Source organism: Pteropus medius, unplaced genomic scaffold, assembly GCF_902729225.1.
Source record: "Pteropus medius unplaced genomic scaffold, Ma_sr-lr_union100, whole genome shotgun sequence".
In the NCBI taxonomy this organism is placed as follows: Eukaryota; Metazoa; Chordata; class Mammalia; order Chiroptera; family Pteropodidae; genus Pteropus; species Pteropus medius.
The window spans coordinates 4,310,608-4,337,919 of NW_024344436.1; the positions used below are offsets into that span (position 1 = coordinate 4,310,608).

General features: G+C 50.2%; 1 protein-coding gene and 1 pseudogene across 1 annotated transcript; one reads left to right on the forward strand and one right to left on the reverse strand.

Moving 5' to 3' along the window:
- Positions 1 to 808: 808 nt before the first annotated feature.
- LOC120610537 (roundabout homolog 3-like) lies at positions 809 to 8,361 on the reverse strand. The gene is made up of 10 exons (XM_039872921.1): positions 8,202 to 8,361; positions 5,044 to 5,430; positions 4,624 to 4,781; positions 4,077 to 4,197; positions 3,842 to 3,980; positions 3,433 to 3,560; positions 3,031 to 3,155; positions 1,671 to 1,842; positions 1,155 to 1,360; positions 809 to 950 (listed from the first exon to the last, which is right to left on the reverse strand). The coding sequence occupies exons 1-10, from the start codon at positions 8,359 to 8,361 to the stop codon at positions 813 to 815; spliced, it is 1,734 nt and encodes a 577-aa protein (XP_039728855.1). The 3' UTR covers positions 809 to 812.
- On the forward strand, positions 8,360 to 26,386 carry LOC120610538 (adenylate kinase 4, mitochondrial-like; annotated as a pseudogene).
- Positions 26,387 to 27,312: the final 926 nt, after the last annotated feature.

The window sequence follows — 27,312 nt, forward strand, 5'->3', positions numbered from 1 at the left end:
GATGCCATGGTTTTTGGGGAGGGGTGCTCTGCAATGTTACATGTCATATCCATGAGCCAGGGACCCTGACCTTACTCACCCTGGGTACGAACAGGCTCAGAGACAGGGCTCGGCTCACTGAGGCCCCAGGCTCCGACAGCTCGCACCAGGAATAGGTAGATGGTATTGGGCTGCAAACCGCTGACGGTATGTGTCTCCAGCTGTACACCATCTGCCACTGTCCGCCATGTGTTGCCGGCGGCTTGGCTGCAGTGGGAATGAGGTAACAAGAGTTGTCTGAGTCATCTCACCCATTCTCTATGGCTCCCTACTGCCATCTCATCCTGGGAGAGGGAACTAGCAAACTTCTCCCCACAATAGCAAAGACACTAAGACATAGGGGTCCCCTCCTTTTTAACTTTCCAGGTTTGCATTTAAAACTTACCTGAAGGCCTCTATCACATAAGAGGTGACTGCGGCCCCAGCCTGCGGGTTGGCTTTCCAGGTCAGGGTAATGCTATTCTTGGTGATCTCAGTGACCACTGGCTGAGAGGGAGGCCCCAAAGGGGTACTGGGTTCCATAGGGGGGTCTGGTAATTCTCCCCAATCTTCTGCAGTGAGGAGATAATCTTTAAGTAGAAGCATGGGGAAAGGATGTAACCTGCCTCCTTACCAGAGGAGCTGTGGAGCTGTGACAGGATTATGGTAGAGAGGGAGACACAGTGCACTAACCCTTACTCACTTACTCACATCCTCCTCCCAAGGGCACCACCACGGCCATGGCATTGGGAAGATAAAGTCAGTCCTGGGGATTGGCAAGGTATTGACCGCCTTTAAAGAAGGTTAGGAGAAAGGTACTGGCAAAGCAGAGAACAAAAGAAAAACTCACCCTGCCTCCGAAGCCAGCCCGTCCATGTGGCCTCCCCTGTGGAACTCTTGGCCACACAGCTGTAGAAGCCCATGTCCATCTCCTGTAGGAGAGGGTAGAGGACTGGCAAACCAGAAGTGGAGGAAGGTAGGGTGAGGGGGTGGAAGTGGGTATTGAGAATGTTGTACACTGTAGCTACCCCTCCGAGAGAGCAGAGACATAGAATGGAGTTCAAGTCCCAGTGGGTACTTCCTAGAGTTGAACATATGGCCATTCTCAGTTACTTGGGCCCCAAGGTGAGACTCACCTGAATGTTGGTGATGTACAGAGTACCGTTGGCCATGAGGTTGAGCTGGAGGTCATCCCCCTGCAGCCACTGCCCATCCTTCTTCCATTGGACACTAGGTTGAGGGTTCCCAGTCACTCTGCATGGCAGCCACACAGAGGAGCCAAGTGCCACTGTCTGATTGGCTGGTCCCTGGAGGATGATGGGAGGCATCCCATCCATGGAAGCTGAGAGAGGAAGAACTTGGGCATCTCAGGGGAGGATCCTAGGTTCAGGAAACCAGCCCCTTGTCCTCATTTTCTGCTACTTCACCTATCCCCTTCCCTCAGAGATTTCAGGGGCTTCCATAACCAACTGTAGTCTCTGCCTAGAACCAGCCATCTATTAGTGGCTTCTGTGGCTGATTTCCAAACTTCAATGACATGTCTCAGGAACACACCCCTCCCCTTGCATATTGTATAGAATCAAAAACAGATCTCTTAAAGCCATTATTTGCTTCCAGGCTATGGGTCCAGGCCTATATCCATGGATACATACCTCCCTTTACCTCCAACAGGGCCTTGGCCAGGATGCTGCCAGCCACACTAACAGCCTGACACACGTAGTAGCCAGCATCCCCACTCTGCACTTCAGTGATGTTGAGCTGGCCTTTGGGAGAGACTGAGAAGCGCCCCGTGGGCTGAACAGATTGACTGGGGAAAAGTAGAACCTGGAGACAGAGCAAGGAACTAAGGTAGGGAATGAGCAGGCAGCTGGCAGAGAGAGCTCCCCATTCCCATCAATGCCAGAATCCAGAGCATTCCTAAGGTTCTAGTTTATACACCATCTCAGCCTGTTATGCGACCTTGGGCAAATTAGTTAAACCAATTTACAAAAATGAACAATTTTATTAGATGATTTTGGGGCGTACTTCCCAGCGCTATGCAAGGTATTTAAACTTCCTGAGCCCCAATTTCATCCAGAATTGATTTTTAGAGGATAGATATGAAGATTAAATTAAGTAATCATATGAAACGTTTTCAATACATTGTGTCGTAGATGTTAAATACTTTCCTCTTCTTTCCGGCTCTAACAATTTACATTAGATGCATATATGGAAGGTAGCCAAGCAGGTTTAGGTCTCAGGCTAAATGGCACCATGCTGAGCCCCTAACTGAAACCTACTTCCACTCTCTACTACCATCAGCCATTTTAGTCATTTCAGAATCTAATGAAAATGCTGCTGTCTCCAGTGCTAGAAAAGATGTTGAGAAAATTGTGGCTGTGGATTTGGAATGAAGTAATGGGTGGCCTGGTTTCTCAGTGGGGCGAGGTTAATCAGACTTATTTTATTGTACTGTTTCTGTTTCCTAGTAACAAAATTGCTACCCTTCCCTTAGAGAGAGTACTTATGTTGTGACCAGTTAATGTTCACTCCAGTTCTATATTCCGGGATTTGTTTGCTAAGGTTGAAGAGGAGTGGCTGTGAGCGCCCCCTGGTGGAAGCCTCCTGTAAATAGAAGAGCAAGTTGTGTTCTACGGGCTTCGGTACAGTGCTGCTTGCTTTCTACACTGTATGTTAAATAAAGCCCAGACCCCAGGGTACTGGGGAAGGAGGGATCTAATTAGATTTTCTACATCCTCAGGACAGTCTTGCCCCAAAGAGAAAGATTCTCCAAGGAATTACTATACAGGACTTTTCCCTACCACCTTAACATTATCATTTATTTTTAAAGCTTTCAATATGTTCCAGGCCTTTTATATTCATTATCTTATTTAATCCTCCCAAATAACCTGCAAGGATTTCTAGGAAGACCAAAGGTAAAGCACAACCCGAGAGCAGTTTTCAGACCTAGGAGGAGGGAGGCTAAGATCCAGCGGACAAGCTGGCCGGAAGGCCCTGGGAGCTGGCACCTACTTGACTTCCTTCCTTCTGCCAGAAGATGGCAGGTGGGGGGTTTCCTTTGGTCTCGCATTGGAAAGTCACATTCTCTCCAGGAGCAGCCATCTGGTCCTGGGGCTGAGTCACCAGCTGGGGTGGGACTGGGAAGGGGAGGGGGAAGATAAAGGAACAGGGAGTCAGGGGTACTAAGAAGGAAGTTTGAGGAGACAGAAGAGAGACTCCCAAGCTTGGCTTAAGCGGTAACAAATATCCATCCGTCTCTTGCTCAAGCCTGTTTAGCTTTCTCCTCTCTCTCCTACAAGTCACAGGTGACTCCATATCTCCCACTCCTCCTTTCTCCCTCACTCTCCTCTTCGACCCACCCTCCATCTCCCCTCATCTCACCCCTACTGCAGGCAGTCCCAGGTGGGGCCTCACCGTGAACACTGAGGGAGCCAGATGCTTCCACTCGGCCCACACTGTTCTCCGCCACACAGGTGTACGTCCCCTCATCTTCAGCACTCACACGCCCAATCCAAAGGCTGTGGTCGCTCCGGATCTCATACCTGCTCCACTCCCCACCCCCAGGCTGGGTTGGCCATAGCTACAGACCCTTTCTGTTTCCCTCAGGACAGACACCAGGACAGGGTACATAGACAAGGCAGGCCTCAACAGGGACAGAAACTCTATGAATGGAGGTGGGAACTGGATAGGGGAGGGCCATGGGCTCTGGGGAACAGACTTCTTTATGCCTTCAAGTAAGAGGGTTATCTGCTTTCCAGTTTTCTAGGGCAGGTTACCCGCTTGAGCTGGGTGGGTCTCCTCGCAGAAGGAAGGGGCTTCTCACCTGCCTGTGGGCAGTTCCCCATCCTCCTTCCGCCAGCGTAGATGAGGTGGGGGATCCCCCTGCACCTCACATGGGAAGTCCACAGGGGCATCAGTCAGGACCACCTGATTCACTGGTCTCCGCAGGAATGAGGGACGCTCTGTGGAGTGGGAGTGAGCACACAGTCGGGAGCTCTGCACAGCTGTGTACTCCCCAGGCTCCACACTCCCATAACAGCAAAATTCCTTGTGCCTACCCAGTACTACAAGTTCGGCTGCCCCACTCTCCCGTTCTCCTGCCATGTTGGAGGCCACACACATATAGGTCCCTGCATCACTCTTGTGTGTATGTGACATCATCAGCTTCCCTCCACGGATCTGCAGATTAATAACAGTAACTTTGGTCCTTTTATCGTCAAAGCATATTTATTTATTTGACCCTCACAACAAGCCCATGAAGAAGACCAGTGAAGTCAATCTATTTAGATAAGGAATCTTTAAGTGATTTGCCCAAGGTGGGTCTCAGGTCTGTCTTTTCTCCCATTGCTCCCTGGGGCATCATGCTCCCCCACATCGTATATCAAGTCCATCCTATCCATCTTCATTTATCCTTCACTCAACAGCTGATCCTCAGCTTCTAGTCAACTAATCCCAAATCTACCTTATTGCCCCAAGACATTATTCCCTGCCCCCCATGACCCTTGCATTCAGGCCTTTCTCCTTTGAGGCATGTCCCTCATGACATCAGGGCCCTGCTCCGCCCCTCCCCCCCCTTTGAGTCCCCAGCAGTGTCTCAGCCCTCACCGTGATCCTTCCTTCCTCCTCCTTGACACGGGCACTGCCCTTTTTCCAGAACACCGAAGGCTCTGGGTGGCCTCTAGGGGGTACACATTCCATTACCGCTGGCTCCCCCACTGCCACCACCACGTTCCCAGGAGACTGCCGGAAATCATCTCGGAGCACTGGGGAGAGAGGATGTGACCAGGGGGATGTGGGGTGACATAACTGCCGGAGGACAGTGGAAGAAAAGTTGATCACCGCACACCGAAACTCTCCCCCCAACCAAGGTGCGAAAATACCGGGCCCAGGTGTGAGCATTAGAGACCAAAGGCTGGGTCCCAAAGGAAGATACTGAACGGGCTGTGACTGGAGCTGGATCTGGGCCCAGCCCCTCCCTCCGTCCCCCAGGCTCTAGAAGCAACTAGCTGATGACTGGGCTCTCACCTGCCACTTCCAGCGAGGCGTTCCTGCTGGCCACCGTCCCCAGGTAGTTGCGCGCCACACAAGTGTAGATCCCTTCATCTGGCCGCGCACGGCGCCCGTGCACGATGCGCGGAAAAAAGAGGGCGCCGCTGGGCAGCAGCAGGCGGTGTGCACGTGGGTCCTCGCGCGCGGTGGCCACTCGCGCCCCATTCTTGTACCACTCGATGTTGGGCCGGGGCCGGCCCTCGGCGCGGCAGGGCAGCGTGGCGGATTCGCCGCGGGACACCAGCAAATCTGGCGGCTGCTCCACGATGCGCGGCATCGCGTCCTCCAGCCCGACCCTTGACCCTGGGGAGTGGGGGTAGGGGCGCAGAGCATTTAGACTGGGAAACTGGGGAGAGGTGGAGACTCCAGAGAGAAAACGACCCCGTCTGCCACGTGTGACCACCCTCTCTCTCTGTAGGGTCGGGTATCTCTTTCTTGGGCTCCAAAGGAGGTGCCTACAGATGGGCAGATAAGCCAAGGAATCAGGGCACCTGCCCCCTCTCCTACCAGGTGTAAACGGGGAGTAAAGGGCCACCCGCACCTCTAGTCGTTTCAGCCCCCACCCACACTGGTTCACAGATGTCCTTCCTCCTTGAGCAACCGTAGTGGGGCACCAGGGCCAACACTGGGTTTCCTGCCTCAGCACGATCCCGGGCATCGACATGGAGAATGTGGCTGGGCCTCGGGTCCCTCAGGACAGGGAAGGCGTGAGTGATGGCCGGAGCCTGAGAATCCAGGAGTGGGCACAGAGCCCTTCTATTGACACCCTAGACAATCACGTTTCCGGATCCTGTGAAATCACAGGAGTTGAACAAACGCAAACGGTGGTGGAAATGTGAGTAACGCTCTTTTCTGCGAGAGCGAACTGTTCTCCAGGTTGATGTAGCCAAAAAAAGGCTAAGAACCATTGAGAAAGGAATTCCTCTCCTTTCCTGATTCTCTCGGATCAGTTCGCGGTGGGTTCTATCCCTGCCCCTCACTCGGCCTACAGACTTCTGCTCGCTTCCTCTTCTGCAGTGGTTTGGGATCCAAAAGCCTGGAGCCCGTTATGTTCAGATACCCCAGCTTCATCGATAGTGGCTTTGTAACCCCTGGCAGCCAGTAGGCGCCGCTGCCGCCTCCCGGAATCTGTGTCCTTCACTAACCAGGGGCTACCCGGTTTCTGTTCTCCACTTCCCCATCCCCCACCCCGCCCCTCCCACCCTGTTCCAGAATCCGCCGGGACCTCTGCTTCCAGCCTTGGTACACGGTTGGCTTTCACTTCCCTCCCCTACTCTTAGAAGTTCTGGCGGAGACAAAGCTGGATGGGTTGTCCATCATGGTGCTGTCGTAGAGAGGGTGTATTTAACGGGTTAGGAACAGAAAAATCGGTTTCCCGTCCACTTAGAGAAAAGAGTCCTTTTTTCAATTTCTCCCCTTCCAGATGGAAATTTCTGATTCTCATCAGACTCTTCTCCGTCCCATGCCAAGCCTAGTTTAGGCAGACCATATGAGAGCAGCTTTGGAGTGGTTAAGAGCTGGGGGTTTGGCAGGGACCAGCTAGGGCTGGAATCTTAGATTTTAATGCTTCCTACTGTAAGAACTTCAGCAAATTACTGAGCTTCTTTGAGTCCCAGCTTAATTATCTGTAATGTGGGGGCATATTGTCATAAGAGCATAATATATGCAAAGCACTTGGGGGGAGGCTCAATAAATATGGCTAGTCTCTGACGATTTAAGGGTTCTTCCTCCCGGCTCACCTTACCTATCTTAGCTCCTACAGTCTCTACAAGAATCAGATTCTACCAAGTCCCAACATTCCCTCTTTCCCCCTACACATAACCATCGGGTGCTATGGAAATAGGTCTGTTATTGCCAAACTTTGCACTGCTTTTGTGACCATCTTGAATTTGTTTTCTCTGCAGCAAATGTGACCATCAACTCCTTCCTTACAAACCTCATTGAATTTTCGAGCTTAAATAAAACAATGTATGGCGAAAACACTGTAAGAGCTCTAGATGAGCAGAGGCGCGTCTGAGATGTCTGTGAGAAGGGCTCTGTGCTTAACCTCCTGGGAATCTAAGAGGTCAGGAGATTGGAGAATCCCAGCTCATTCCCCATTTTCCTCCCCTCTCCTTCTGTGAAGACCACACCCTGCTGGACGACACTTTCCCCCTAATTCCTGTAGACACAGCTGCAGGCTCCCTTTCCCAGGAATGTCCTTCCTGTCATTCCAGGTCTCAGGAGAGGCTTCGACAGCAGCTAATGAATAGCTAAGGGCCATGCTAATGGGGCTCGGGGCTCCACCCCAGCACCTGGAGTACCCCCATACACACACATACACATTGCCCAGGTTCACTTTCTCGCCGCCTTTGGGTCTCCAGCACCCTAGATTCGAGCGGGTGAAGGCCAAGGGATCCCGGCTGGGGAAGAACCAGAGGGAACCTCGGCCAAGGCGCCCGGGAATACGGGAGTTCCCGAAGCGGCCGGCAGGGGGCGAGCTCGGGGCTCTCCCTGGCTCCCGCGGCGCGGGAGGAGCCCGCGATCTCAGCCATTTATTAATCACCTTAATTAGCGGTGACGACCTAGCCGCGGGCGCTGCCCGCCTGCCGCTGCTCTGCCGGGTGGGCCGGCTGCGAGTCCACCTCTGAGGGGTAACACCTAAGTTTCCCTGAAATGGTTGCCGCCTCTATCGCGCTCTGTAGCAAACACATCCCACATTTTAACTTCCTCGCCCTCGTCCTAAGTGAGTTTTTGGGAAACTTAGGGTCCCGGAGGAAAACCTGCTACCTGGGTGGGTCACTGAGTGGCCCGCTCGGCCCGGGCCCGCCGGCGACCGCGCGTCTCCGCTACCCTCCCCGCGGCGGGTCGCTGCCTCTCCTAGCTCGAACTTGCCCACTCTCCAGCCAGTTCTCCTGGGTGGTGGGGAGTAATGGCCTCAGCGGCCACCTCCTCCCAAACCCTCGACCTCCGCTGGCACCCCTACTCAGGTGCTCAAAGCCCCAAATTATCTCTTTGTCCCCACAGCCCAGGGAGGCGCTGGGAGGCGCCGTTCGGTCCCTACCTGGGGCAGAAGTGCTTGGTCTCCCGCTCCACGCCCCCCTTCCACCTCGCCCCCAACCAGGATCTGACGTCCCCACGGGGCGAGGGCTTACCGTTGAGAGGAGGCTCGCCGGGGGGCAGCAGGCTGTGGTTGAGCGCCGCCACCGAGGAGTTGAAGCCGAAGAGCAGGTCGCTGGAGTTGGACACGTCCCCGGCCAGGGAGTCCGCGAACAAGTTCATCTGCAGCAGCGTTTTGAGTAGGTAGCGCAGCATGGCGCGACTCGACGGGGACCCGGGCGGGGGGCTCGGGGCCCAGCCCCTGGGTCTGAGACCCGCGGGCCGGGAGCCACAAGCCCCTCCACAGCCTCTGCGCGCTGCCCCAGCCACGGTGCCGCTGTCCCGCCGGCGGGCGCCTGGGTGCGGGTCCGGCGCGTGCCTCCGCGTGCCCTCCTCCTTCCTTCGTCCTTCTCTCCACCCCCCAGTGCAGCGGTCCCTCGGGAGCTAGGCGGCGGAAAGCAGGTGCCACGCCGATCACGGCGTAATTAAGGGATTAATCCGCCTCCCTCCACCCTCCCACTCCCGCCTGGACCGCCACTAGCGGGGCCAGAGACCAGAGTCACTTAGCGCTAGTTGGAGTCCCCGCCCCGCGTCGGGTTCTGAACGCCACAGGAGAGTTTCCCTCCTTTCTTAAAGCTCTCGAGATGAGGGAGGAGGCTCCGTCCGACTCCGTCCGCCTTGCCTGACTTTTAAAACAGGAATCCCTCCTCTTGTTTTCCTAGCTCTTAGGGAAACTGAGGCAGCGCGCAAGATCACTCCTCTAGCTCTCAAAATCCTAGTTTCCATTCCCCCCCCCCCAAGTCCCGGGATTTATCCGCGAAAGTGCGGGAATTGGGGGTGGGCGAAGAACAATTACACAGTGCGTCCGCGCGATTGCCCTCAGTCGCCAAGTTTGCAGCAGAGAGCCCAGGAGATGAGGTCGCGCGTCTTGACCCTAATCTAGTAGTTTCTTCAGGAGACTCAGATCCGGGATAAAACTGCAAGGAGAAAGCGCAGGGAAACCCAGGGCTCGCAAATTGATTTGCATACTTTTGTATTACTCTGCTCTGACGTGTTTTATTGAATTGTTTCACCTTTTGGAGGAGACTGAAGGGGAACCACCCCGGGGAGTGCGGGACAAAGACAAAAAGCAATACTTACTGTTTCTGTAAAGGCAAATGCGAGAGGAGAGATGGGGTGGACGCAGAACTCGTGCAAATCTGTACAAACCTGATAACATCATGGAGGGGGGACACGACCCCTCCCCCAGTCCCAGCCTGCTTCCGACTTTTCTGGAGTTCTTTTTACTTGAAGATCTCCCATTCGGACACTCACCCACCCCAGGTGTGTTTGTGTCTGTCTGTCTGCCTCTCTCTGTCTCTCTCTATCTCTGTCTCTTTGTCTCTCTGTCTCTGTCTGTCTGTCTGTATCTCTCTCTGTCTCTCTCTCTCTCTCTCTCCGGGGCTGGAGATAACATTGGGGTGTCAGGAAGAGAGAAGCAGGCCCTCCTATCTGGGATAAGGCCCCGCTGATGGGTGAGTGGTGGTGGTTTGTGGCTCAGGGGTCAGGCTCTGTGTGATGAGACCACCTTTGTGGACTGGCTGCTTCTGACCGGGGAGGGGGCAGGGAAACGGGGTCGAGATCCGGAGAGGTGGATGCTACACAGTCCTAGATTCAGAGTAAGCAGAATCAAGGGTTAGAGTATCTCAGGTAGACACTGTTCAAGTGAACCTATACTTTGTCAAGGACTGTGAGGCTTGTCCCAAAACTCCTCTCTCAACCCAAAGGCCAGTCCTTGGGGCCTCAAACTAACCAGTGTTTGGGTGTCTTCCTACTCCCTCCCCTCAGCTCTGCTGGTGGCTTCGTAGGGCCTGAAACACAAAGTGCTGGGCAGTCGGGTGCCTGACGGCCTCACAGAAGTAGGCCGCGCCCTGGGAGCTGTTCTTTCAGCACCTCCTCTGCTGGTACCGGACTAGGAGTCTGGCGCCCCACAGAGGACTTCAACCACAGCGCACCTTGAGGCTGAGTATTGGGGTGGGTGAGAGAGGAGCTAGTGATACTCCTCTTCTTTCTAAAGCACCAGGATACTGAGAGATGAGATTTGACATCTGTCCCTTGCTCCAGGGCCGGGTTGCATTCAGCCAAGAGAGAGCATAAGGAATAGATTTGGAATGACCAACCCAGGAGTGGGTTCTAATCCTTTGCCAATAAGAAGACATCACCACTCTAGACCTCGGCCTCCCCATCTGCTAAGAAGAAATCGAACTCCTTGCTGTGCTCAGAAGCATCAGATTCCCAATTCCCAGGCCCCCTGCTCTGCTTCCTGCTGACCTGGGTCACCTGGGTTCCATCACATCAGAGGCTGAACCAGGACAGAAATCCCTGGACTTGCAGGGCAGGGAGAGCTGCAGCAGACAGGAAACCACCCCCTGCCATGTGGCTCCTGCCCCATCCTAATCCCCTGATTTGCTCCAGGTCAGCCTTTCAGCAAACACAGGGCCTGCCAGCGTCTAGGGGCTTGTCACCCTGTTAGCGGATTTGTTCCCTGAGATGGCACAGTTAATTGGCCCTTTATGTGGGGATCAGGGCTTATTTGCTCAGGGTTCCCTGAGCGGAGGCTGCGACTCAGCCCCTGGGCAAGTCTGTGAGTAAATCCGTTTCCCGATCTCCATCATCTGGGTTTGGGGGCTGCACAAATGGTGGGGCCGCGCTCCTTTCCAGGACTCTCCTGACCTGAATCTCCTATCTGTCTTCTAACACCTCACCTCTTCTCCATACTCTTTTTCCTCTCCCCACTTTTCTTCTTGTTTCTCTCTGCTCTTTCCTTCTTTGTACTTCTCTGTATCTCTAGAATGCTCTTCCTTTAAATCAACTCAGACCTAATGCCAAAAAAGGGTAGAGAGCTCAATGGTAGAATAAATACCTCCTACCAATGGCCTAAGTTCCCTCGCCCCCAACCTAGTATTTCTAGAACCTGGGACCAGCAGAGGGTGGGGGCAGAGTGGGTGAGAGGGCTCAGCAGGGTCACACCCCCCATCCCCAGCTCTTCTGCGGCCCTTTTCTGCCTCCTGTCCCTGAACTTTTTCAAGTCCAGCTTCTCTCTGGGCTGTGCCCATAGGCAGTTCTGGAAGGAGTTTGCCTCTGTCTCCTCACTACCTGCCCCCCACCCCAAATTACCCACACGACTCTGCTCTGCCTCTTGCTTAGAGAGAGTAGGTAACTCACTGTATCTGTCTCCATTCCTACCCCATAGACTATAGATACTTATACTGTATCTAGAACACTCAGTACGTGTACTGTAACTGGATGGCCCTCATCTGGGACTCCATTCCATTGATTTACAAGTTTCCACCTTAGGCTGAAGAAAGAATCAGAGTTGAGTTCTGAGCCTTAAGAGATGGGATTCTTTTCAAGGAAATGGATTCTTTTCAAGGGTTTTACCATTAACAGTCTGCACTTTCGAAAGAATAGAAAAGAAAAAAGGAAGTTTGAAGGGGAATTGACAGAAAGAAGAGAGAGAGCAGCAGGAGGCCGGGAGGCTGGGGAAAGTTGAGTCTGTGGAAATAGAGGGTAAGTTTTTTCTGATAGGGTTAGGGAAAGGGGGTGTGTGTGTGTGTGTGTGTGTGTGTGTGTGTGTGTGTGTGTGTTTAGGGAGCAACTCATGTGGAGCCATAGAAAAGAACCTAGGGCCAGGGGTTGTTGAGGTAAACATAGAAGAGAAGTATTTCTTTCCCAGGGTGGCATTTTGGGTGGCTTGGTTTGTAGAGAAGCCTGGAAAATGAGAAAGGGAAATGAGTATGCGTAACGCAAGAATCCTACACGAGTGGTGTTCTAGGAATCATGCCTCTGAAGGAGGTCTCCACCTCTCCCCCAGCACTGGTGTGGTGGTGGTAGTGGTGGTGGTGGTGCGTGTGTGTGTGTGTAGAGAGTAATACCCAAGGGGCCAACTTTCTTGGCCTAGTGCCAGCACACTAGCCAGAGAATGTAGCTGGGAATTTTCAGTGGCCAAGCTTGGGACTCTATGGGAGGCTTCTTGGTGGTCCAAAGCCTGCATGCCAGCTGGTAGTGGGTGAAGCTGCTGGCAAGTAATTGCCTGAGAGGTCAGTCTGAGGACAACCCCCACGCCCCACCCCAATCTCGTACTGGTTACTACTACTGCCTCTCCCCAATACACACACACATGCACACACACGCACACACACACACTGCAGTCCATTTACATCCCCCTAGAGCCTGCAGCCTCCCATCACTCTCACTGCTTGGATCCCTTCCCAGGGCACTGACACACACTGAGCATATGTGTGTGTGGTGGTGGTGGTAGTGGGAGAGAGACAAGGAACTAACATCTGTCCCCCATCCCCACTAGGCTATGCCTGGGACTGGCTCAGCAGGGTTGCTGGCTTCAGAGTGATGATGCCAGGGGGCAGTGACCCAGCCAGCAGGGGCCAGAGGGCCAAACAGGAGGGGGAATCAGAGAGCAAAGAGTAGGCACCGGCTGGAAAGCAGGCAGCAGGAGCCTGCCCTCAGCAGGAGCCAGAATTTGTTGGCTCAACCCCTGTAGCTGCTGAGATAATAAGCCAGGGCCCCCTGCCCAGGAGTACCCCTTTCCCCACATGGTTCCAGTAGAAGAGCCGGTGGGGAGATCCTTTACAACACACTCTACCAAGTCTGGAAATCTAGAGGCAACTGGGCAGAAGTGTCCACATCCTAGTGCAAACGGGAGAGCAGCTGGGGGAACAAGAGCATTCTTGGTTCCTTATATAAAACTCGGTACGGAGCAAGCACTCCATAAATATTGGTTTACTGAATACAACTGATTAACTAGTTAGTCCTCACAACTGCCTGCTCAGAGTCCACTAGCCTTCACTGCTTCTCTTCACCCATATCTCTCTGAGCATGCCACTCCAGTCAGTTTCTGAGAGGTGTTCCATCAGCTCTGCACCTCCCGCCCATCTCCGTTGCCACTGCCTTAGTCTAGGTTCTCACCTTTCACTCTATTGCAAACTCACTGTATTCCGTCTCTCGCTGAGAATCCACCCTCTGCACTGCTGCTTGGGGGAGTTGTCATGTATTTGTTCAACCCCGTTTAGTAAGCACCTACTAAGTGCCAGACACTGAGCTACATGCTTGTCTCAAATGTTCAAATCTAATAATGACACTAGCCTACCTAAAAATATAATGGCTCCTCAACTCCTACAGGATAGACCCTATACACGTAGCATTCAAGAGTCACCAGAGCCTGGATGCTGTCTGCCTTTCCAAGATCTTCCTCATTACTTGACCTCTTTGGCGCATCCCCTCGGGCCCTCTATATCCCACGACCAAGCTATCTTTTTTCGTTAACGTGTGGTGTTCTTTCTACTTCTGTCTTGCTCTTGCCATTCCCCTCTCCTGAAATGTCCTCTCCCCTCCATTCTCCGCCTGGCAATCCAGCTTCACTCACCTGAGTAGTGAAGTCTTCTCTGACTCCCCCAGGCTGCAGGGTCCCTCCAGACCACTTTAGTTCATTCCCCTCATGTATAACTTAACATAGGGTGTTTTCATTATTGGCTTACAAGTCTATTTTCCCCCATAAGCTGCAAGTTCTCTTTAGAGAGCAGGAACTATATCTTATTTACCTTTGTATTCTGGTGCCTAACCTAATGTGTAGCATATAGTTAGTACTCATTTAACGTTAATGAAGATATGAATTCTAGTAGATAATATTTACTGTGAACTTAGTATTATCAGGGCTATTTTAAGTGCTTTACCTATTTAATTCTCCTAATAACTTCATGAATAGCTATTGTTATTATCTTCATTTTACAGATGGGAAGACAGGCACAGAGTGGCTGGGTCACTGTGGTTCCCTTGCATCTTCACTCTGAAGTCAGCAACCCTGCTGGGCTACTCGCAGGCATAGCCCAGTGGGGGTGGGGGACAGATGTTAGTTCTTTGTCTCCCTTCCTCCGACCCCCCACCATAACACACACAAAGTTACTTGGATAGTAAATGGAGGATCGATGACTTACACTCAGGCTGACCCTACACCTGTATGCTTGGTATACCACATCTCTGTGAAAGACCTGCGTCTGAGGATAGCAGAAAGAAGACTCACCCTGTTCCCATTCTCCCCAACATTCTACTCTTATATATAATTCTGGTAACAGAATGACTCCTATCATCACATTGCTGAGTATAATCCACCAAGACCTCTAGATCTTTTTCTACCATTCTGTTTTTAGTTCCTAAATCCCTTAGTCCTTGGTACCTATCACTCATTTCTGTAATTCCTGACGCTTTTGTAGTTTCGGGGGAGTCAGAAATGGACTGTTTTTTTTTTTTTAAATCACTCTCTGTCTCATTTTCTGTCTCAACACCTGACACACATCCATCCCCCCCTTCCTTCCTCTCTCTCTGTAAGTGAGCACCAAATTCACAAAGGAAGAGTCCAAGTAAGGTCTCCAAATCCCTTGCATCCAACAGAAGATGTCTCATTTTTCAATTAAAGAGAATATTCCCTTGCCTGTAATGATTTTCATTCAGAGGGAAATGCTTTTGCATTAAATACATATGTGAAAAGTTTTCCACCTTGCATCACTGAATCTTTCTCTCTGTGTTTCTTAGGTTGCTTTTGTGTGTGTTCATAGATGTATTTGTAGTCGCCTTGAATACGAGACCTATCTCCAGTATCTACAGAGATCCCTCTGCCCTGGAGTCCCCCCTCTCACATTGCCCTTCGGTTTTCTGCATCCTGAGAGGCTCCGTTTCAACGATATATCCTGGAGCTCAATTCCTTGGAGTGAAAATGACTCCAAGATGTCTCTGGGCTCCACAGTCTGATCTGGAAAAGTCCAGCCTCATTGCGACCTCACTCTCACCTATACAATGAGTGGGATGCAAGTGGACTTTAGGATCATGCAGAGAAGTTGTGGGAACCTACTCTTCCTTTCCTTCTCTCCTTTCCCATTTTATGTCCAGCATTCTTTCCATTTTTCCTACCTTCATCCTACTGCTTGTTTATGTTTAAAGCTTTACCTCCAAGGTCCTGATTGCATAGCTCATAAATATTCAATATTTCCTAGAAGCGACTTCTAAATGATATCTCACCACTCAGTGTTGTTTCCCAATCTAATAAGAAATGGGGCTAGATTTTTCTCAGTGTCACGTGCCTTCACCCCCTGAGCCCTGCACTTTTCAGCATTGGGCTACACTTTTCTCTCCATAGAGTCAATCATAAAGGGACTGTCCCCTGGATTTGGTGCCCCCAATGGATTCCCCGATAGGCCCTGAGACCCTCATCTCTAAATGTGAGAATTTCCAGATATTCCATGATGAGAAGATTGATCTCTTCCAGGGCAATAACCCTGGCAGTAGAAGAGGAGAACAAAAGCTAGGAATGGATCTGGAGTTATGAACCAGGTTAAAAAAGTTATACGCACAGTACCTGGCACATAGGAGACATGTAATAAATACTTTAGTTGTGCTGAGTGGTTTCCTATACGCATGTAAAAAATGGGATAAAAAGACAATGGTTGAATTAGGTATGAGGGTATATGTGCAATTCTCCCATCTCTCTCCCATTTAAAAATGTTTTGTTAATTAATAATGGAAAAATATAAAAGCATTACTTTTAAAGGGGTAAGTAGAGGAAGGAGGACAGGCAGATTATGGGTGGAGGGACACAGAATTCCTGCCCTAATGGGCATCCTGGAGCAGCTCAACCCGAGGCAGCTGTCAATCTCTTTTCTCCCCCTTTGGTTTGGAAGGAAGGTCAGCAAGTTCTTTGTATTAAGAGAAGGAGGGAACAGAGAGGTGGGAATAGGAAGGAAGTGCAGAGAATCGGAGAAGGTCAGGTCTGTTTGCAAATATCCTCCTCGAACATTTCTTCTATGATATTTTAAACAGATCTCATCCAGGCTTGGCTTGAATCCTTCCAGAGACAGGGAGCTCACAACCTGATGGGGAAGCCTAGTACAAAACAAGGCAGCTCCAACAGGGAGAATGGCTCTTGTCTGTAGGTACTTGTCTCATCTTTGGGGCTTAGCAAAGAATTCGTTGGGAAGTGGGTAAGGAGAGAAGTAGCATCAAGAAACAGATGGAGTCCAAGAATTGAGGAAAAGACTATCTCTTGGTAAAGTTCTGACGTTAGTTGAGACATTGGAGCCTGAGGGCCAAGCTCATGTTTTGACACTCACTGCCTTGAGTCATCTCTGCCAGAAACCCACAAGGGGACTTAGATAGGCAGAGACCGAGGATGAGGTGGGCAGCAATGATTTGGTCCATTGTCCAAAGAAGCAGCTTCGCAGCCCCCATTTAGGTTCTATTTCAGCTTAGATTGGAGGTGGGAGTGGGGAATGTTCCATGGGGCTATTTCAAAAGCCCAGGGCTGCTGTCAGAGGAAGCTGCAAAAGTGTGTTTGTGCATGTGAGGGGGAGGGTCGGTGTGGGGACAGGACCCATGTGTTTTGGGCTCTATTAACTAACTCCCTCCCATCCATCACAGCCTCCCTCCCCACCCCCCAGCCGCTGAAGCCCTGGCAGCTGGGTCACCCCAGGGAGGCTGGGCTGGGGGTCCCTAAAGGGAGCCAGGCTTCAGGCAGAGCAGCGGAGACACATGTGTGCCTGGCTGGGTTGGGGCTGGCGCCTCATTGAGAAGGGGGCTCTCCAAGCTGGGCTTCATTAGGACAGTGGCACTAATAGGGGAGGGGGTGCAGGGGGCCGGGCTGACAGCCAATTTGCTCCTCTGCATTATGGATTAACCCATCTGGGCCTGGGAGATTGGCTCTGAAAGGGGCACAAAAGGGGGGGCGTGACCACAATCACACACTGAATTATCCCGTCTGAGCGCAATTGTCCATCAACAAACGGGCCTCAGGATGGGTGACCCCCTTGGGTTCTCTCCATCCCCCACATCCTCCCACAGGAAGAGCCAGAGATAATCTGCCACTTGGTTAAGAGGCCAGGTCTGGCACAAGGAGAACCAGGATGCCATTCCAGAGAGGCATCCAGGGATTTAGGGAAGGGGACTGGGTTTGGGGTTAAGCCAGGGGAGCCAGGAGCCAAGAAAAAGTTATTCCAACAGACTTTTTTCACTTCTGTCCTCTACCTCAGAGGCAAAGCAGTCATATGAAACTGACTTATCTGGATAGACTCAGAGAGCAGAGGCCTCCGCCCAGCCAGGAGGAAAGCAGTGCGAGGACCCTCAGAGTCAAGGGGTCTTGCATCTCACCCATTGCCCCTTATGGGGCTAATTGATTCCGGACATGAATAAGGGGCTCTCCAGAGGAGTCTTGGAGGACCCCTACCCTGCTCTGGCATCTCTGATGCTCTCCCAGTGGGAGTGCCCGCACCCTCCCCCACACCTCCTCCTCCAGGAATAAGCCCACACTGTGAGGGGCAATGGAGGGGAGAATGGGAAGGGGCACCAGGCAGGGGGCTCTCTCTCCTCTGGCTAATCCCCTCATTACCATCTCATAATCAGAATCACGCTTTCAATGTAAATGGGGATGTTAAATATTGGTTTCTCAAGACACACGCTCCTTTGGAGAAAATTATTGATGCTCTCAGTTTTGCCAGTGCTGGCTGACTCCCACAGCCAGGGGTGGTACGGGGCACTAATGAGGGCCTTGAGTCCAGTTGGTGGGGAAGGTGGCAGTGTCTGACAAGAGCGGGCATACTGATTTGTTTTGAGGTGGGCTATGCAGCCTCAGTGTCCCTGATTCAGAAGGAGAAACTCGGCCAGAGGAAGTTGGCTTTTTCTAAACTCATCAGCACTTTGTTGGACCGATTGACTTCTGGTCTCAAATCGCTTTTGACTGGAGATCAATAAAGAGTTACAGATTCCAAAGACAGAGTACTAGGAGGTGTGTTCACTGGGGAGCTCAGGCACCTTGCCCTCTTGCTCATTGCTGGAAAGCCCTGGCACACCCTGGGGAAGTGACCAGGACTGTCCTTCCAACCATTTCTAGATAAAAAGCATAACATAAAGTTACGACAGCTTTTCATATGCAAAAGACAATCTTCATGATTGTCCTTTTACAATAGTCCTATGAAATAGGGATGGCAGTTATTCCCAGATGCCAGACAAGGCTCTGAGTCATCAAGCAACTTATCAGGTCCACATGGCTGGTCAATGGCAGACTCCTATCGCATCATGGTTCTGGGTCCAAACTCAGCCCCATCTCTTGGCACCATGCTCTATCCTTTAAAACTGAGGCTACTACTCCTATGGGAACATGGAGATCATTTAGTGTGTTCGTAGTCTGACCACAGAGGTGTGTGCATTGAGAGATGTGAGAGATGGGTATGGGGGCTCAGGAAGAAGTCATTTTCTGCTCTGTTCCACCACTAAGATGAGGACACAAGGCCACAGACTGTTGTAGAGGCCATCATACTGCCTGTTCTCTCTCTCTCTCTTCTCTCTCTCTCTCTCTCTCTCTCTCTCTCTCTCTCTCTCTCTCTCTCCCCCTTCCCCTTTGTCTCTGTTTTGAGCTCCATCTCTCATTGCATTGTTTCTACCCTGGGTTCAAAACTGGGAATGAAAAATATCAATAATAATAGTAGTGGCTTCTCACATTGACTTAGCATTTTACAAAGTACTTTTCTCGTATTATATAATTAGACTCTTACAACTTCCATGCAAACTAGTACCATGGCTTAATGCTTATTAAGGACACAGGTTCGGTGGTCACTTCCCAACTCCACTGCTTAGTAGCCGGGTCACTGCAGTCAAGAAGCTGGGTGACCTCAGGCAGGTCATGTCATATTCCCTGCCTCCATGCCCTTATCCATGGAATAAAGATGATAATAATAGAGCCTAGCTCCTAGATTTTGGGGAACAATAAATGAGATTATGCGTGCCAAATGCTTGTGTCTGCTCCACACTAAGTTCTCAGTCAATGTCAGCCATGTGAAGTGGAGTAAGGCGTATGATCCCATTTGACAGGTGCAGAAGCCGAGGCTCAAAGGACTAATTAACTTGTCTAAGATTACTCGGTAACAACAGAGCTGGTTCTTAATTCAGGTGGCGAATGAAATCCGCAGGCGGTCTAGGACCCCTGCCCAACTTCTCCTCCAGGCAAAAGAGGACGGTCTTCTGAAGTCCTTTGTCGTGTCTTAGACGGCGAGGTCATGTTCTTTCTCTGTTTAACTGGGTTAGGTGCTCGCAGAGAGAGAAGAGGAGCGTTCCCACAGCAACCAGTGTGAGGCAGCGGCCCTTTCTCTGCTGGGCCAGGGCCGTGTGGGGCCCGGGCACCACGTGGCTGCACTCAGGCTCCCTGAAAAGAGAGGGTGGAGATGCCTTTGGAGGCCCCCACCATCACCCCAGGGGCTGCGAGAAACTCTGCCGCTCAGCTCCCTCCGTTTAGCTTTCTCTTCATTAACTCCCCAGCCTCATTAATCAGACCCATGAAACATGCCCCAGGGAACACTGCCCGCCAGCTCTGCAGCTTGGCGCTTTAATTATCCTCCCAGCGGGAGGAAAAGGGTGCCACACACACACACACACACACACACACACGCATGAACCTACACACATATACTCACATACACTATATACACACAGAGATACATCCATACACATCCACACACACCTACATACACACTCACACACACTCACTCACACCCTGGTCCTAGGATGGTGCAGTGGAAGCAGAGCCTGTGTCATGACCCAGCCAAGGCAGCAGAAACTGGACTCAGTTCCCAGGCAGCAACATCAGCCTCAAGCATCTACTTGGCATCTGTGAAGTGAGCTTACAATGGTATTGTCATTTTCATCAAGTCCCCTCCCTATAAGGGAAGGGGGAATTTTCTCCTGTCCAAAAAAGTCCACACACCTTCAGCTCTTTGGTCTAATTTCATTTACTAACCAAATCCTCGCGGACCAATTACTGTGTGCTGTGGTTCTAGAAGTTGGAGATAGAGACACAGTGCCTGTCAGGCCTCAGGAAGTTCCCACCTCATCCAGGAGGAAGATAAGTGAAAAAACAAATTTGACTTGAAAAAGCAAATACAAAAACAAAAACCCACTATGCAAGGTGCTGTTCTTAAAGAAAGCACAGGATGCTACAGCAGTACAGAGCAGGACATCGAATGCAGCCAGGGTGTGCCAAAAGAGGTTTTCCAAAGAAGATCAAAGTTTAAAGTGAGACTTAAACCATAAGTGGGAGTTAGCCGGTGAAGGAGTGGGTGCTTAAAGAAGCAAATATCAAATACAGAGAACAAAATATAGACAGCACTGTGTGTGCAGAGCCACATGGGTAATGCAGTTTGGCTGGAGGACATTGTCTTGATAAGGGGACAGCATGAGGTAAGGAGAGATGTAATAAAGACCCAGGTCATGGGGGGCCTCGTACGTCAGGCAAAAAGGTTGACTTAGGTCTAATTTAATGCAGTGAGGAGTTATGTACAGATTTTAAAGCCAGAGAATGACATGATTAGATTTATGTTTTGGAAAACCTCTTTGCAAGTGAGGAGGATGAATTGGAGGGGGACAGGAATGGAGGCAGAGAGGCTAATTAGCAGGCTAGGTGACTGACTGGGTGTGGGAGGCAAGAGAGAGAGAGGAGTTTGGAATATTCCCAAGTTTCCTCTGCAATGGGTGTTTGGGGAATTGGGAAGAAGGTTATCTTGAGGTATTCCAAGGTCTCTGACTCAGCCCAAATTAAAGGTAAGGCAGAGTCCAGCTGGTTCTCTCCTCTGGAAAGGCAGCCAGAAGAATTGTCTTCTAGTCCCAGGTACATTACGTTACTTAATCAGTTCTCCCATCTATAAGATGACATACAGATTGAAGGGTCCAGGGAGATAGAAAACATCCGAGCAGACCAGGGCAAGAATAAATGCCCACTAAAGAAGGCAGTACCCTTCAACCACGACCTGCTCGAGCCAGCTGGAAGGAGCTCAGGATTGCCAGATCATTTACAGGAGAAGCCAGAGCACAGTATTTTTAATACACTATCTCCTAATTTTAAAATATCCATGCAATCGAAACACAACTTGATGTAAAACATCAAATATATTTAAATCCATGAGCTCATAATGTTGTTGTTGTTGTTTTTTTTTTTAAATCATTGCTCACCGTTAGAGGATGCTAAGGAATCAACTCATTCTTTTGAGAAATACTGAGTAAAGGAAAATAATCAAGCATTTTCCCTACCTTTCCTATTCAAAGTGCGTCTCAGGATAAATAGCTGATGACAGGTTTTCTTGAGAGAAGTATTCCGGCTAATACATGAAGATGAGCACACAGAAATAGAATGTCACAATTTGGCAATTTCTAATGAACTAATGGATTTGGGCAATGATCATTGTTGGATGCTAAACAACAACAAAAAACAACAAAACAGACAAGCAGACATTACTCCCGAGGCAATTAAACACTACTGCCTAGGATGTAGTCTTGAAAAAAGGAAAATCAAGCATTAATTGATGAAGCCTCTATAACTAACGACCAATTTATAGGAAATATAAGGGCAGAAGAACATGTGAAATGACACCATGGGGATACATTCGACAAAATCGAGACTGTGGGAAATTCTACAGAATAAATGACCCAGTTTTTTCAACAAATACATTGCAATGAAAAAAAGAGATTAAGAGGGGGAACATCAGCTTAAAAGAGACATTCCACCCTACGGACTCATTTGGACCCTAATTTGAACAATAGTAACAATGAAGAAAATAATTGAGACAGTTGGGAAAGTTTGGACATTGATTATACATTTTAGGTGTGATAGTGGTATTACTATCGTTATTTAATGAGTCTTTGCCTTTTAGGATTACATTGAAATATTTACAGAAGAAATATGATTTCTGAGATTTGTTTCAAAACCATGAGGGGAGTGTGGGGAAGTAGACGAAGATTGCTTTTGAACGGATAAGTGCTGAAGCCGGGTGATGGGGTACACAAGAAAGGCTTCGTTCTGTTATTCTCTCTGACTTTGTATATGCTTATTATCCACAATGTTAGTATCCATAACAGAATGTTTAAAAAGTACTTTATAGGCCAAAATGTGGCTGGCACCTCAATTTGGTCCATGGGCTGCCAGATGGTGGCCTCCGGATCTGATGACACTTCAATTTGCATTCAACTCTAAATCACCCATGAACCCAATCCGTCAGTGAGTGGTGAGACCCTTACTAGACTTCGTTTTCTCAAACCTTTTTCTGGTCCCTTTTCAGGTACTTTCCCAGAGGTGCCCTTCTCCCAGGCAACGTGACAGTGAAGCCAAGAGAAGCATTAACCAAAGCCTTGAACGCCAGCGTGAGTTCCCTGAGACAGATGACACCACAGGATTTGCGTGCAGGGAGCTGGGGGTGAGAAGCCGTCACATCCTAGTGTCTTTAAGTTCCCTGCCTGCGCGCCCTTCTTCGCTCGGATTACTTTACCTCAAGGTCAGAGGTATGCAAGTCCGTCCAGACCTCCCACCTTCTGCCTCCGCATTCCAAAGCACACACAAAGGCACTCACTGCCCAGGGGGGAAAATAAATAAATAAATAAACGTGGGAATCGTCCGAAAAGTTCGGATTAGAGGAAAGGCTTGTCAATTAGGAGAGACAGAGCATTCGGGGTAAGGATGGAGAGTGGAAGTCCGGATATCCACAGGCACGTGGAGATGAGGTTGAAGGCAGGCATTGTGGTATTTCTGTGCAGTCTCTTCCTAGTGCGCCCCTGTCCCTTCACCCCACCCCACCCCGGTCTCCCTCTGCAGTGAGCGATCTTTCGCCTGGCACGTGTCTGCGGCAGGCGCGGAGGCGTGGGATGCGGGAGGACAATAGGCCATCAGCCGGGCAGTAGGGAGCGCGCTCCCGGGCGCGGCCAGTCCCTCCGCAGCCCCTCTGGCCTCTTATTGTTCCCTACTCCTCCCCTCCTCCGGCCGTGGTAGCCCAGGTCGGCGCCGGCTTTGGGGCTTCGGTGGATTGTGGGTTCTTGGCCGCAGACAGGACCAGTGTCCTGAGTCCGGCCGCGCACCCTCCGCCCTCGGGCGCTTAGCCCTGGGGTCTGTGCGTGGCGCTCCAGCAGCGGGCCCTCCCCGCTCCCGCCTCCTCCATCATCGGCTCCCGACAGGTCGGGGTAATGAGCCGCCCCCGGCCTGGCCCCCGCGCCATTGTCTGCACGTGGGGGTGAAGCCGGGTCTCCGCGGTGCGCTGGAGGGTGACCGCGCGCGCGGCTGCGACCCCCGCTTCACACCTGCTCCCGCCCCCAGCCCGGGGCCGGCGCGGTGTGTCCTCTCCCTCCCCGCGGGAGGGGTCTCAGCTGGGGCTGCACTTGGTAAAGAGGCCGTGGAGAGGCCGGCGGCGGCCAGAGGAGGAGCTATAAATTTGGAACAGATGCGGCCTGACAGTCATCCAGCCCGGGGATTTGGGGGAGGGCTCTGCTCCCCGCCCAGGCCCATCTTCTGGTCTGCAGCTGAGTTAGATGGACTCCAGGCCGAGGTGACCCGGACTTTGAAAATACAGCCTCATCACCACCCCTCTTCTGCTCTTTGTGTGGCCACGTGTGGGGAGGAGGAATGGAGGGCAGGGAGCTGCCTGAGTAAGCTTGATACTTTTCTCCCTAAAAAGAGTGATTTCTTGAGAAGAGACTGGCCAAGTCTGCGCCCCTGGCTCTGAGCTGGCCCTTTCGGGCAGCAGCTAGATAAAAAATACGAAAGATAGCAGAAGCATGCTTGGATCGTTCATTCCCTATTATTTGTTAAGTGCCCATTTTGTGCTAGAGGCAGACAGGATGCAGGGAGGGTGGGAAAGGATGGCGGAAAATACTAAGGCATAAAGCCCACCTTGTGGCATTATATGTACTGCAACACTGTGCACTTAATTAGCATTTCTCTTTAATAAGTAGTATTTGCTTCATCAACAAAGGAGGGAGCAGGGTGCAGAGTGCCTCCCCGGGGGGGGGGGGGGGGCTGATGGAGTCAGTGTTCATTTCAGGCATGCTCACCACTGGAGGGGGCGTGCCACTGCACCACACTGCCAGGGAGGGGAAACAGGACTGCCATGGATCCGGAAGGAAGAGGAGAGGATCGGAGCTGAGCATGGGGTGGGCATAGCCCCGGTTTATCTTACCTGCCCTAGATGCTTTAGGGCGCTCTCGCGCGCTCGCGCTCTCTCTCTCTCTCTCTCTCTCAGAGCCTGAATTGAAGGCTGAGTCCATGTCTCCAATCTGAAGATCTTGATTCCATAATCAATCTGACCGAGAATGAATTTAGGGTGTTAGTGTCCAGACAACAGTGCCAAGGTGAATTGGCAAAAGCCTCTGCAATGACTGTCATCTCCCTTTGTAGCTGTTCCTCAGCTTCCTCGAACACTCTGTGGGGCTAATTAGATTGGCTTATAGGATCCATTGCTATTTTCCTTACTTGCCATTCCCACCAGTCTCCCTGGTCCATACCCACATGGTTTTCTAGACTAGAGGTTCTCAAACTTTAGCATGCACCAAAATCACCTGGAGGGCTTGTTAAAACATTTCGAGAGTTTCTGATTCATTTGATATAAAGAAAGGCCTGAGAATTTGCATTTCTAAAAGTGTCCTGGGTAATGACAGCACTGATGCTGGGACCATGCTCTGAGAGTTTAGATAGAAAGGAAAAGTAAAGGTCGATGAAAGAGGAAGGAACTGAAGTTTGTGCAGTGCTGGAGAAGGTTATTGGAAGTCCAAGCTCCCCGGGCTACTGAGGCATCTTCCCTCTCTGTGAGGCATAATAGGCTAAATCCCCAGCGAATTGTGGGCATATTCCAGAATTAGCCCCCTGCGTGTTTCCTTTCTAGAGACTTAGCACTCCCCCTAATGGACTCTAAGGATTCTGCACTCTCCTAGGCCTTTCAAATGGAAACAAGAATTACCTGATTTATCTTCCCAACTTAATCTGAGAATCTACAGCTCTTTGTCAAGAAAGGAGCAGGGGGTCGTCTTACACATTTCTGTTTGCAACTTGATTCGCATAGGTTTTGATACCTAATACTGACTCAAGAATGGTTGTGTAGGAATGAATGAATGAATGCTTGCTTTCTTCTTTAGGAGAATCCTTGCCTATCAGTCCGTCTTCCTCACCTTTGCTTCTCCCAGCTGTTCTAAAATATTTCAAAGGTGATTTAAGATGGTAGAGTTCCAAATATTCGCTGAAAAATTCTCTTCAAGGTGTCAATATCATTATTACCAGTTAGGAGCCTTTGGCTGGTGACAAGCAAGCAAGTCCCAGATCAGAGCCTGAGGATGGGTTTGCAAAAATGGAAGTTAAAAAAAAAAAAAAGTGTAAAGATTAGATGAGAAAAGCAAGCGGCATTTTATTTCTTACCACCAGGTGGCAGACCTTGCCTCCTTAGTGAGACTTAACCCTACACTTGAAACTTGGCCTAAACTATTTTTTCTAATCAAAGGGAGGCAGGGAGAATAGTGGCTTGAAAAAATACTTTTGTAACATCCGCCGATGTGCTTGATGTGCTCGAGCGATCCCTTGACTTTCCTCCTCGATGACAAAGAGATTCTTGAAACATTCTAGTGTTTCATTCTGAAAAAGAGATGTGCCTTCTTGTAGATGTAAGAAAATGGGTTACTTGGGCGAGTCCCCACGCAAGTGGAAGGTAGCAAGGGGAAGGGCAGAAGAAACAAAGTTCCTGGGGGACTTCTCTGAGGCGGCTGTCGGGGTTGCAGGTTTGGCTGTCCCATTCCTAGGAAGGCAATCGCTTCTCAACTCCTGCCCGGGGTCATCTTTGGGCCGCCCAGCTCAGGCGAGGACACTGTGTGCTGGAGGATGGCCCAGAACTTTGGCCTCCAGTATTCACTTCTGGTGGGAGAACATCAAGGCCAACACGGAGGTTGATGATGTGGCAAAGCAGTACATAGTGAAAGGACTTTTGGTTCCAGATCATGTGAGCACACACCTAATAATGTCTGAGCTGGAGAGTACACAGGATCAGCACTGGCTGCTAGATGGTTTTTCCTAAGACAATAGTTCAGGCTGAAGCCCTGGAAGGAATCATCCCAGCCCACATTGGATCCGCCCTCCTAGTGGGAGGATGTATAACCTGGACTTTAATCCACCTCTTATGTACGGGATTGATGACATCACTGGTGTACTGTTAGTTCAGCAGGAGGATGATAAACCTGAAGCAGTTGCTGCCAGGCTAAGACAGTACAAGGATGTCGCAAAGACAGACATTGAACTATTAAAGAGCCGAGGAATGCTCTACCAACTTTCCGGAATGAAGACTAACAAATCTGGCCCTATGTTAACATGCTTTTATTGAACAAAATCACACCTATTCAGTCCAAACAAGCATACTGAGCCTGCCCAGGGGAAGAACCAGGAAGATGTGATCATTCTTTCAATTGTATGTCTAGTATTGGTGCTGTTTTCCAATTAGAAGCTGAGTTGGCTTGCAGCATCTTTTCTAGTTTACATGGTGAACTGATAGGAAATGGATAGAAAGAGTTAATGAAGAGGCTCTTTTGTGCCTTTCAAAAATTACCTACATGTGTTTAAGATGTCTCTGCACATGTCTCAGGGCCTTCACGAGAAAGCAAGTACAGGCTGGATTTTCAAAAGGTGTATGACCCAAGCTCTAGCTAATTTTTGACAGTCATGTCGTTGCCATAGTAGCCTTTTTACACATGATAGTCTCTGGTTCTCTCCGTCTCCTAAAGGCTGTTGAAATAGCACCGGTAAGCCTAAAAATGCCAACAGCTGTAGCCCGGGCTTTGTCTCACATTCTCTGGTATGTGTCCCTTGGTGACACTGGGATTGAAACCAATTGGTCTCAGTGATCATTTCTCTGACTTTGAGTGACTATGTCCACAATTCATTTTTTTCTGTTAGAAGTGACACCTTCTGCATCCATGCTCTATAGAATATCTCCTTTTCAGACATCCTGGAATGAACAGATTCGGTGTCTGCTATTTTTATTAGACTGAGGTTTTTTTTTTTTTTTTTTACATCTGTTTTCTCCCTTCCTAGGCTATTAAGTAATTTATTTTATCCCTCTGAAATTCCTTTCTAAAAGCCAAGAGCCAGAGAACGATGGCAAATCGCTTCATGCACCAGGAATTGAGCTATGTGGAGGGTCTACTTAAAGTGCTGTTCTGACTTTCATGGGTAGACATTTCTCCTCTCTTTTATTGTGAACAAATAAAATCCTCAGACTTTTGGAAATCCTCAAAAATGTAAGATATATTACCTACATAAATGTTAAAAAATAATATCTTATGTATAGA

What these genes read in the sequence shown, in the direction of transcription:
- LOC120610537 (XM_039872921.1), bottom strand. Translation starts at nt 8,361, where the DNA reads ATGCTGCGCTACCTACTCAAAACGCTGCTGCAGATGAACTTGTTCGCG. An exon ending in CGCCTCGCTGGAAGTGGCAG is followed by an intron (nt 4,782 to 5,043) that starts GTGAGAGCCCAG and finishes CTCTCTCCCCAG; the next exon opens with TGCTCCGAGATGATTTCCGG. An exon ending in AGCCGAACTTGTAGTACTGG is followed by an intron (nt 3,981 to 4,076) that starts GTAGGCACAAGG and finishes CCCACTCCACAG; the next exon opens with AGCGTCCCTCATTCCTGCGG.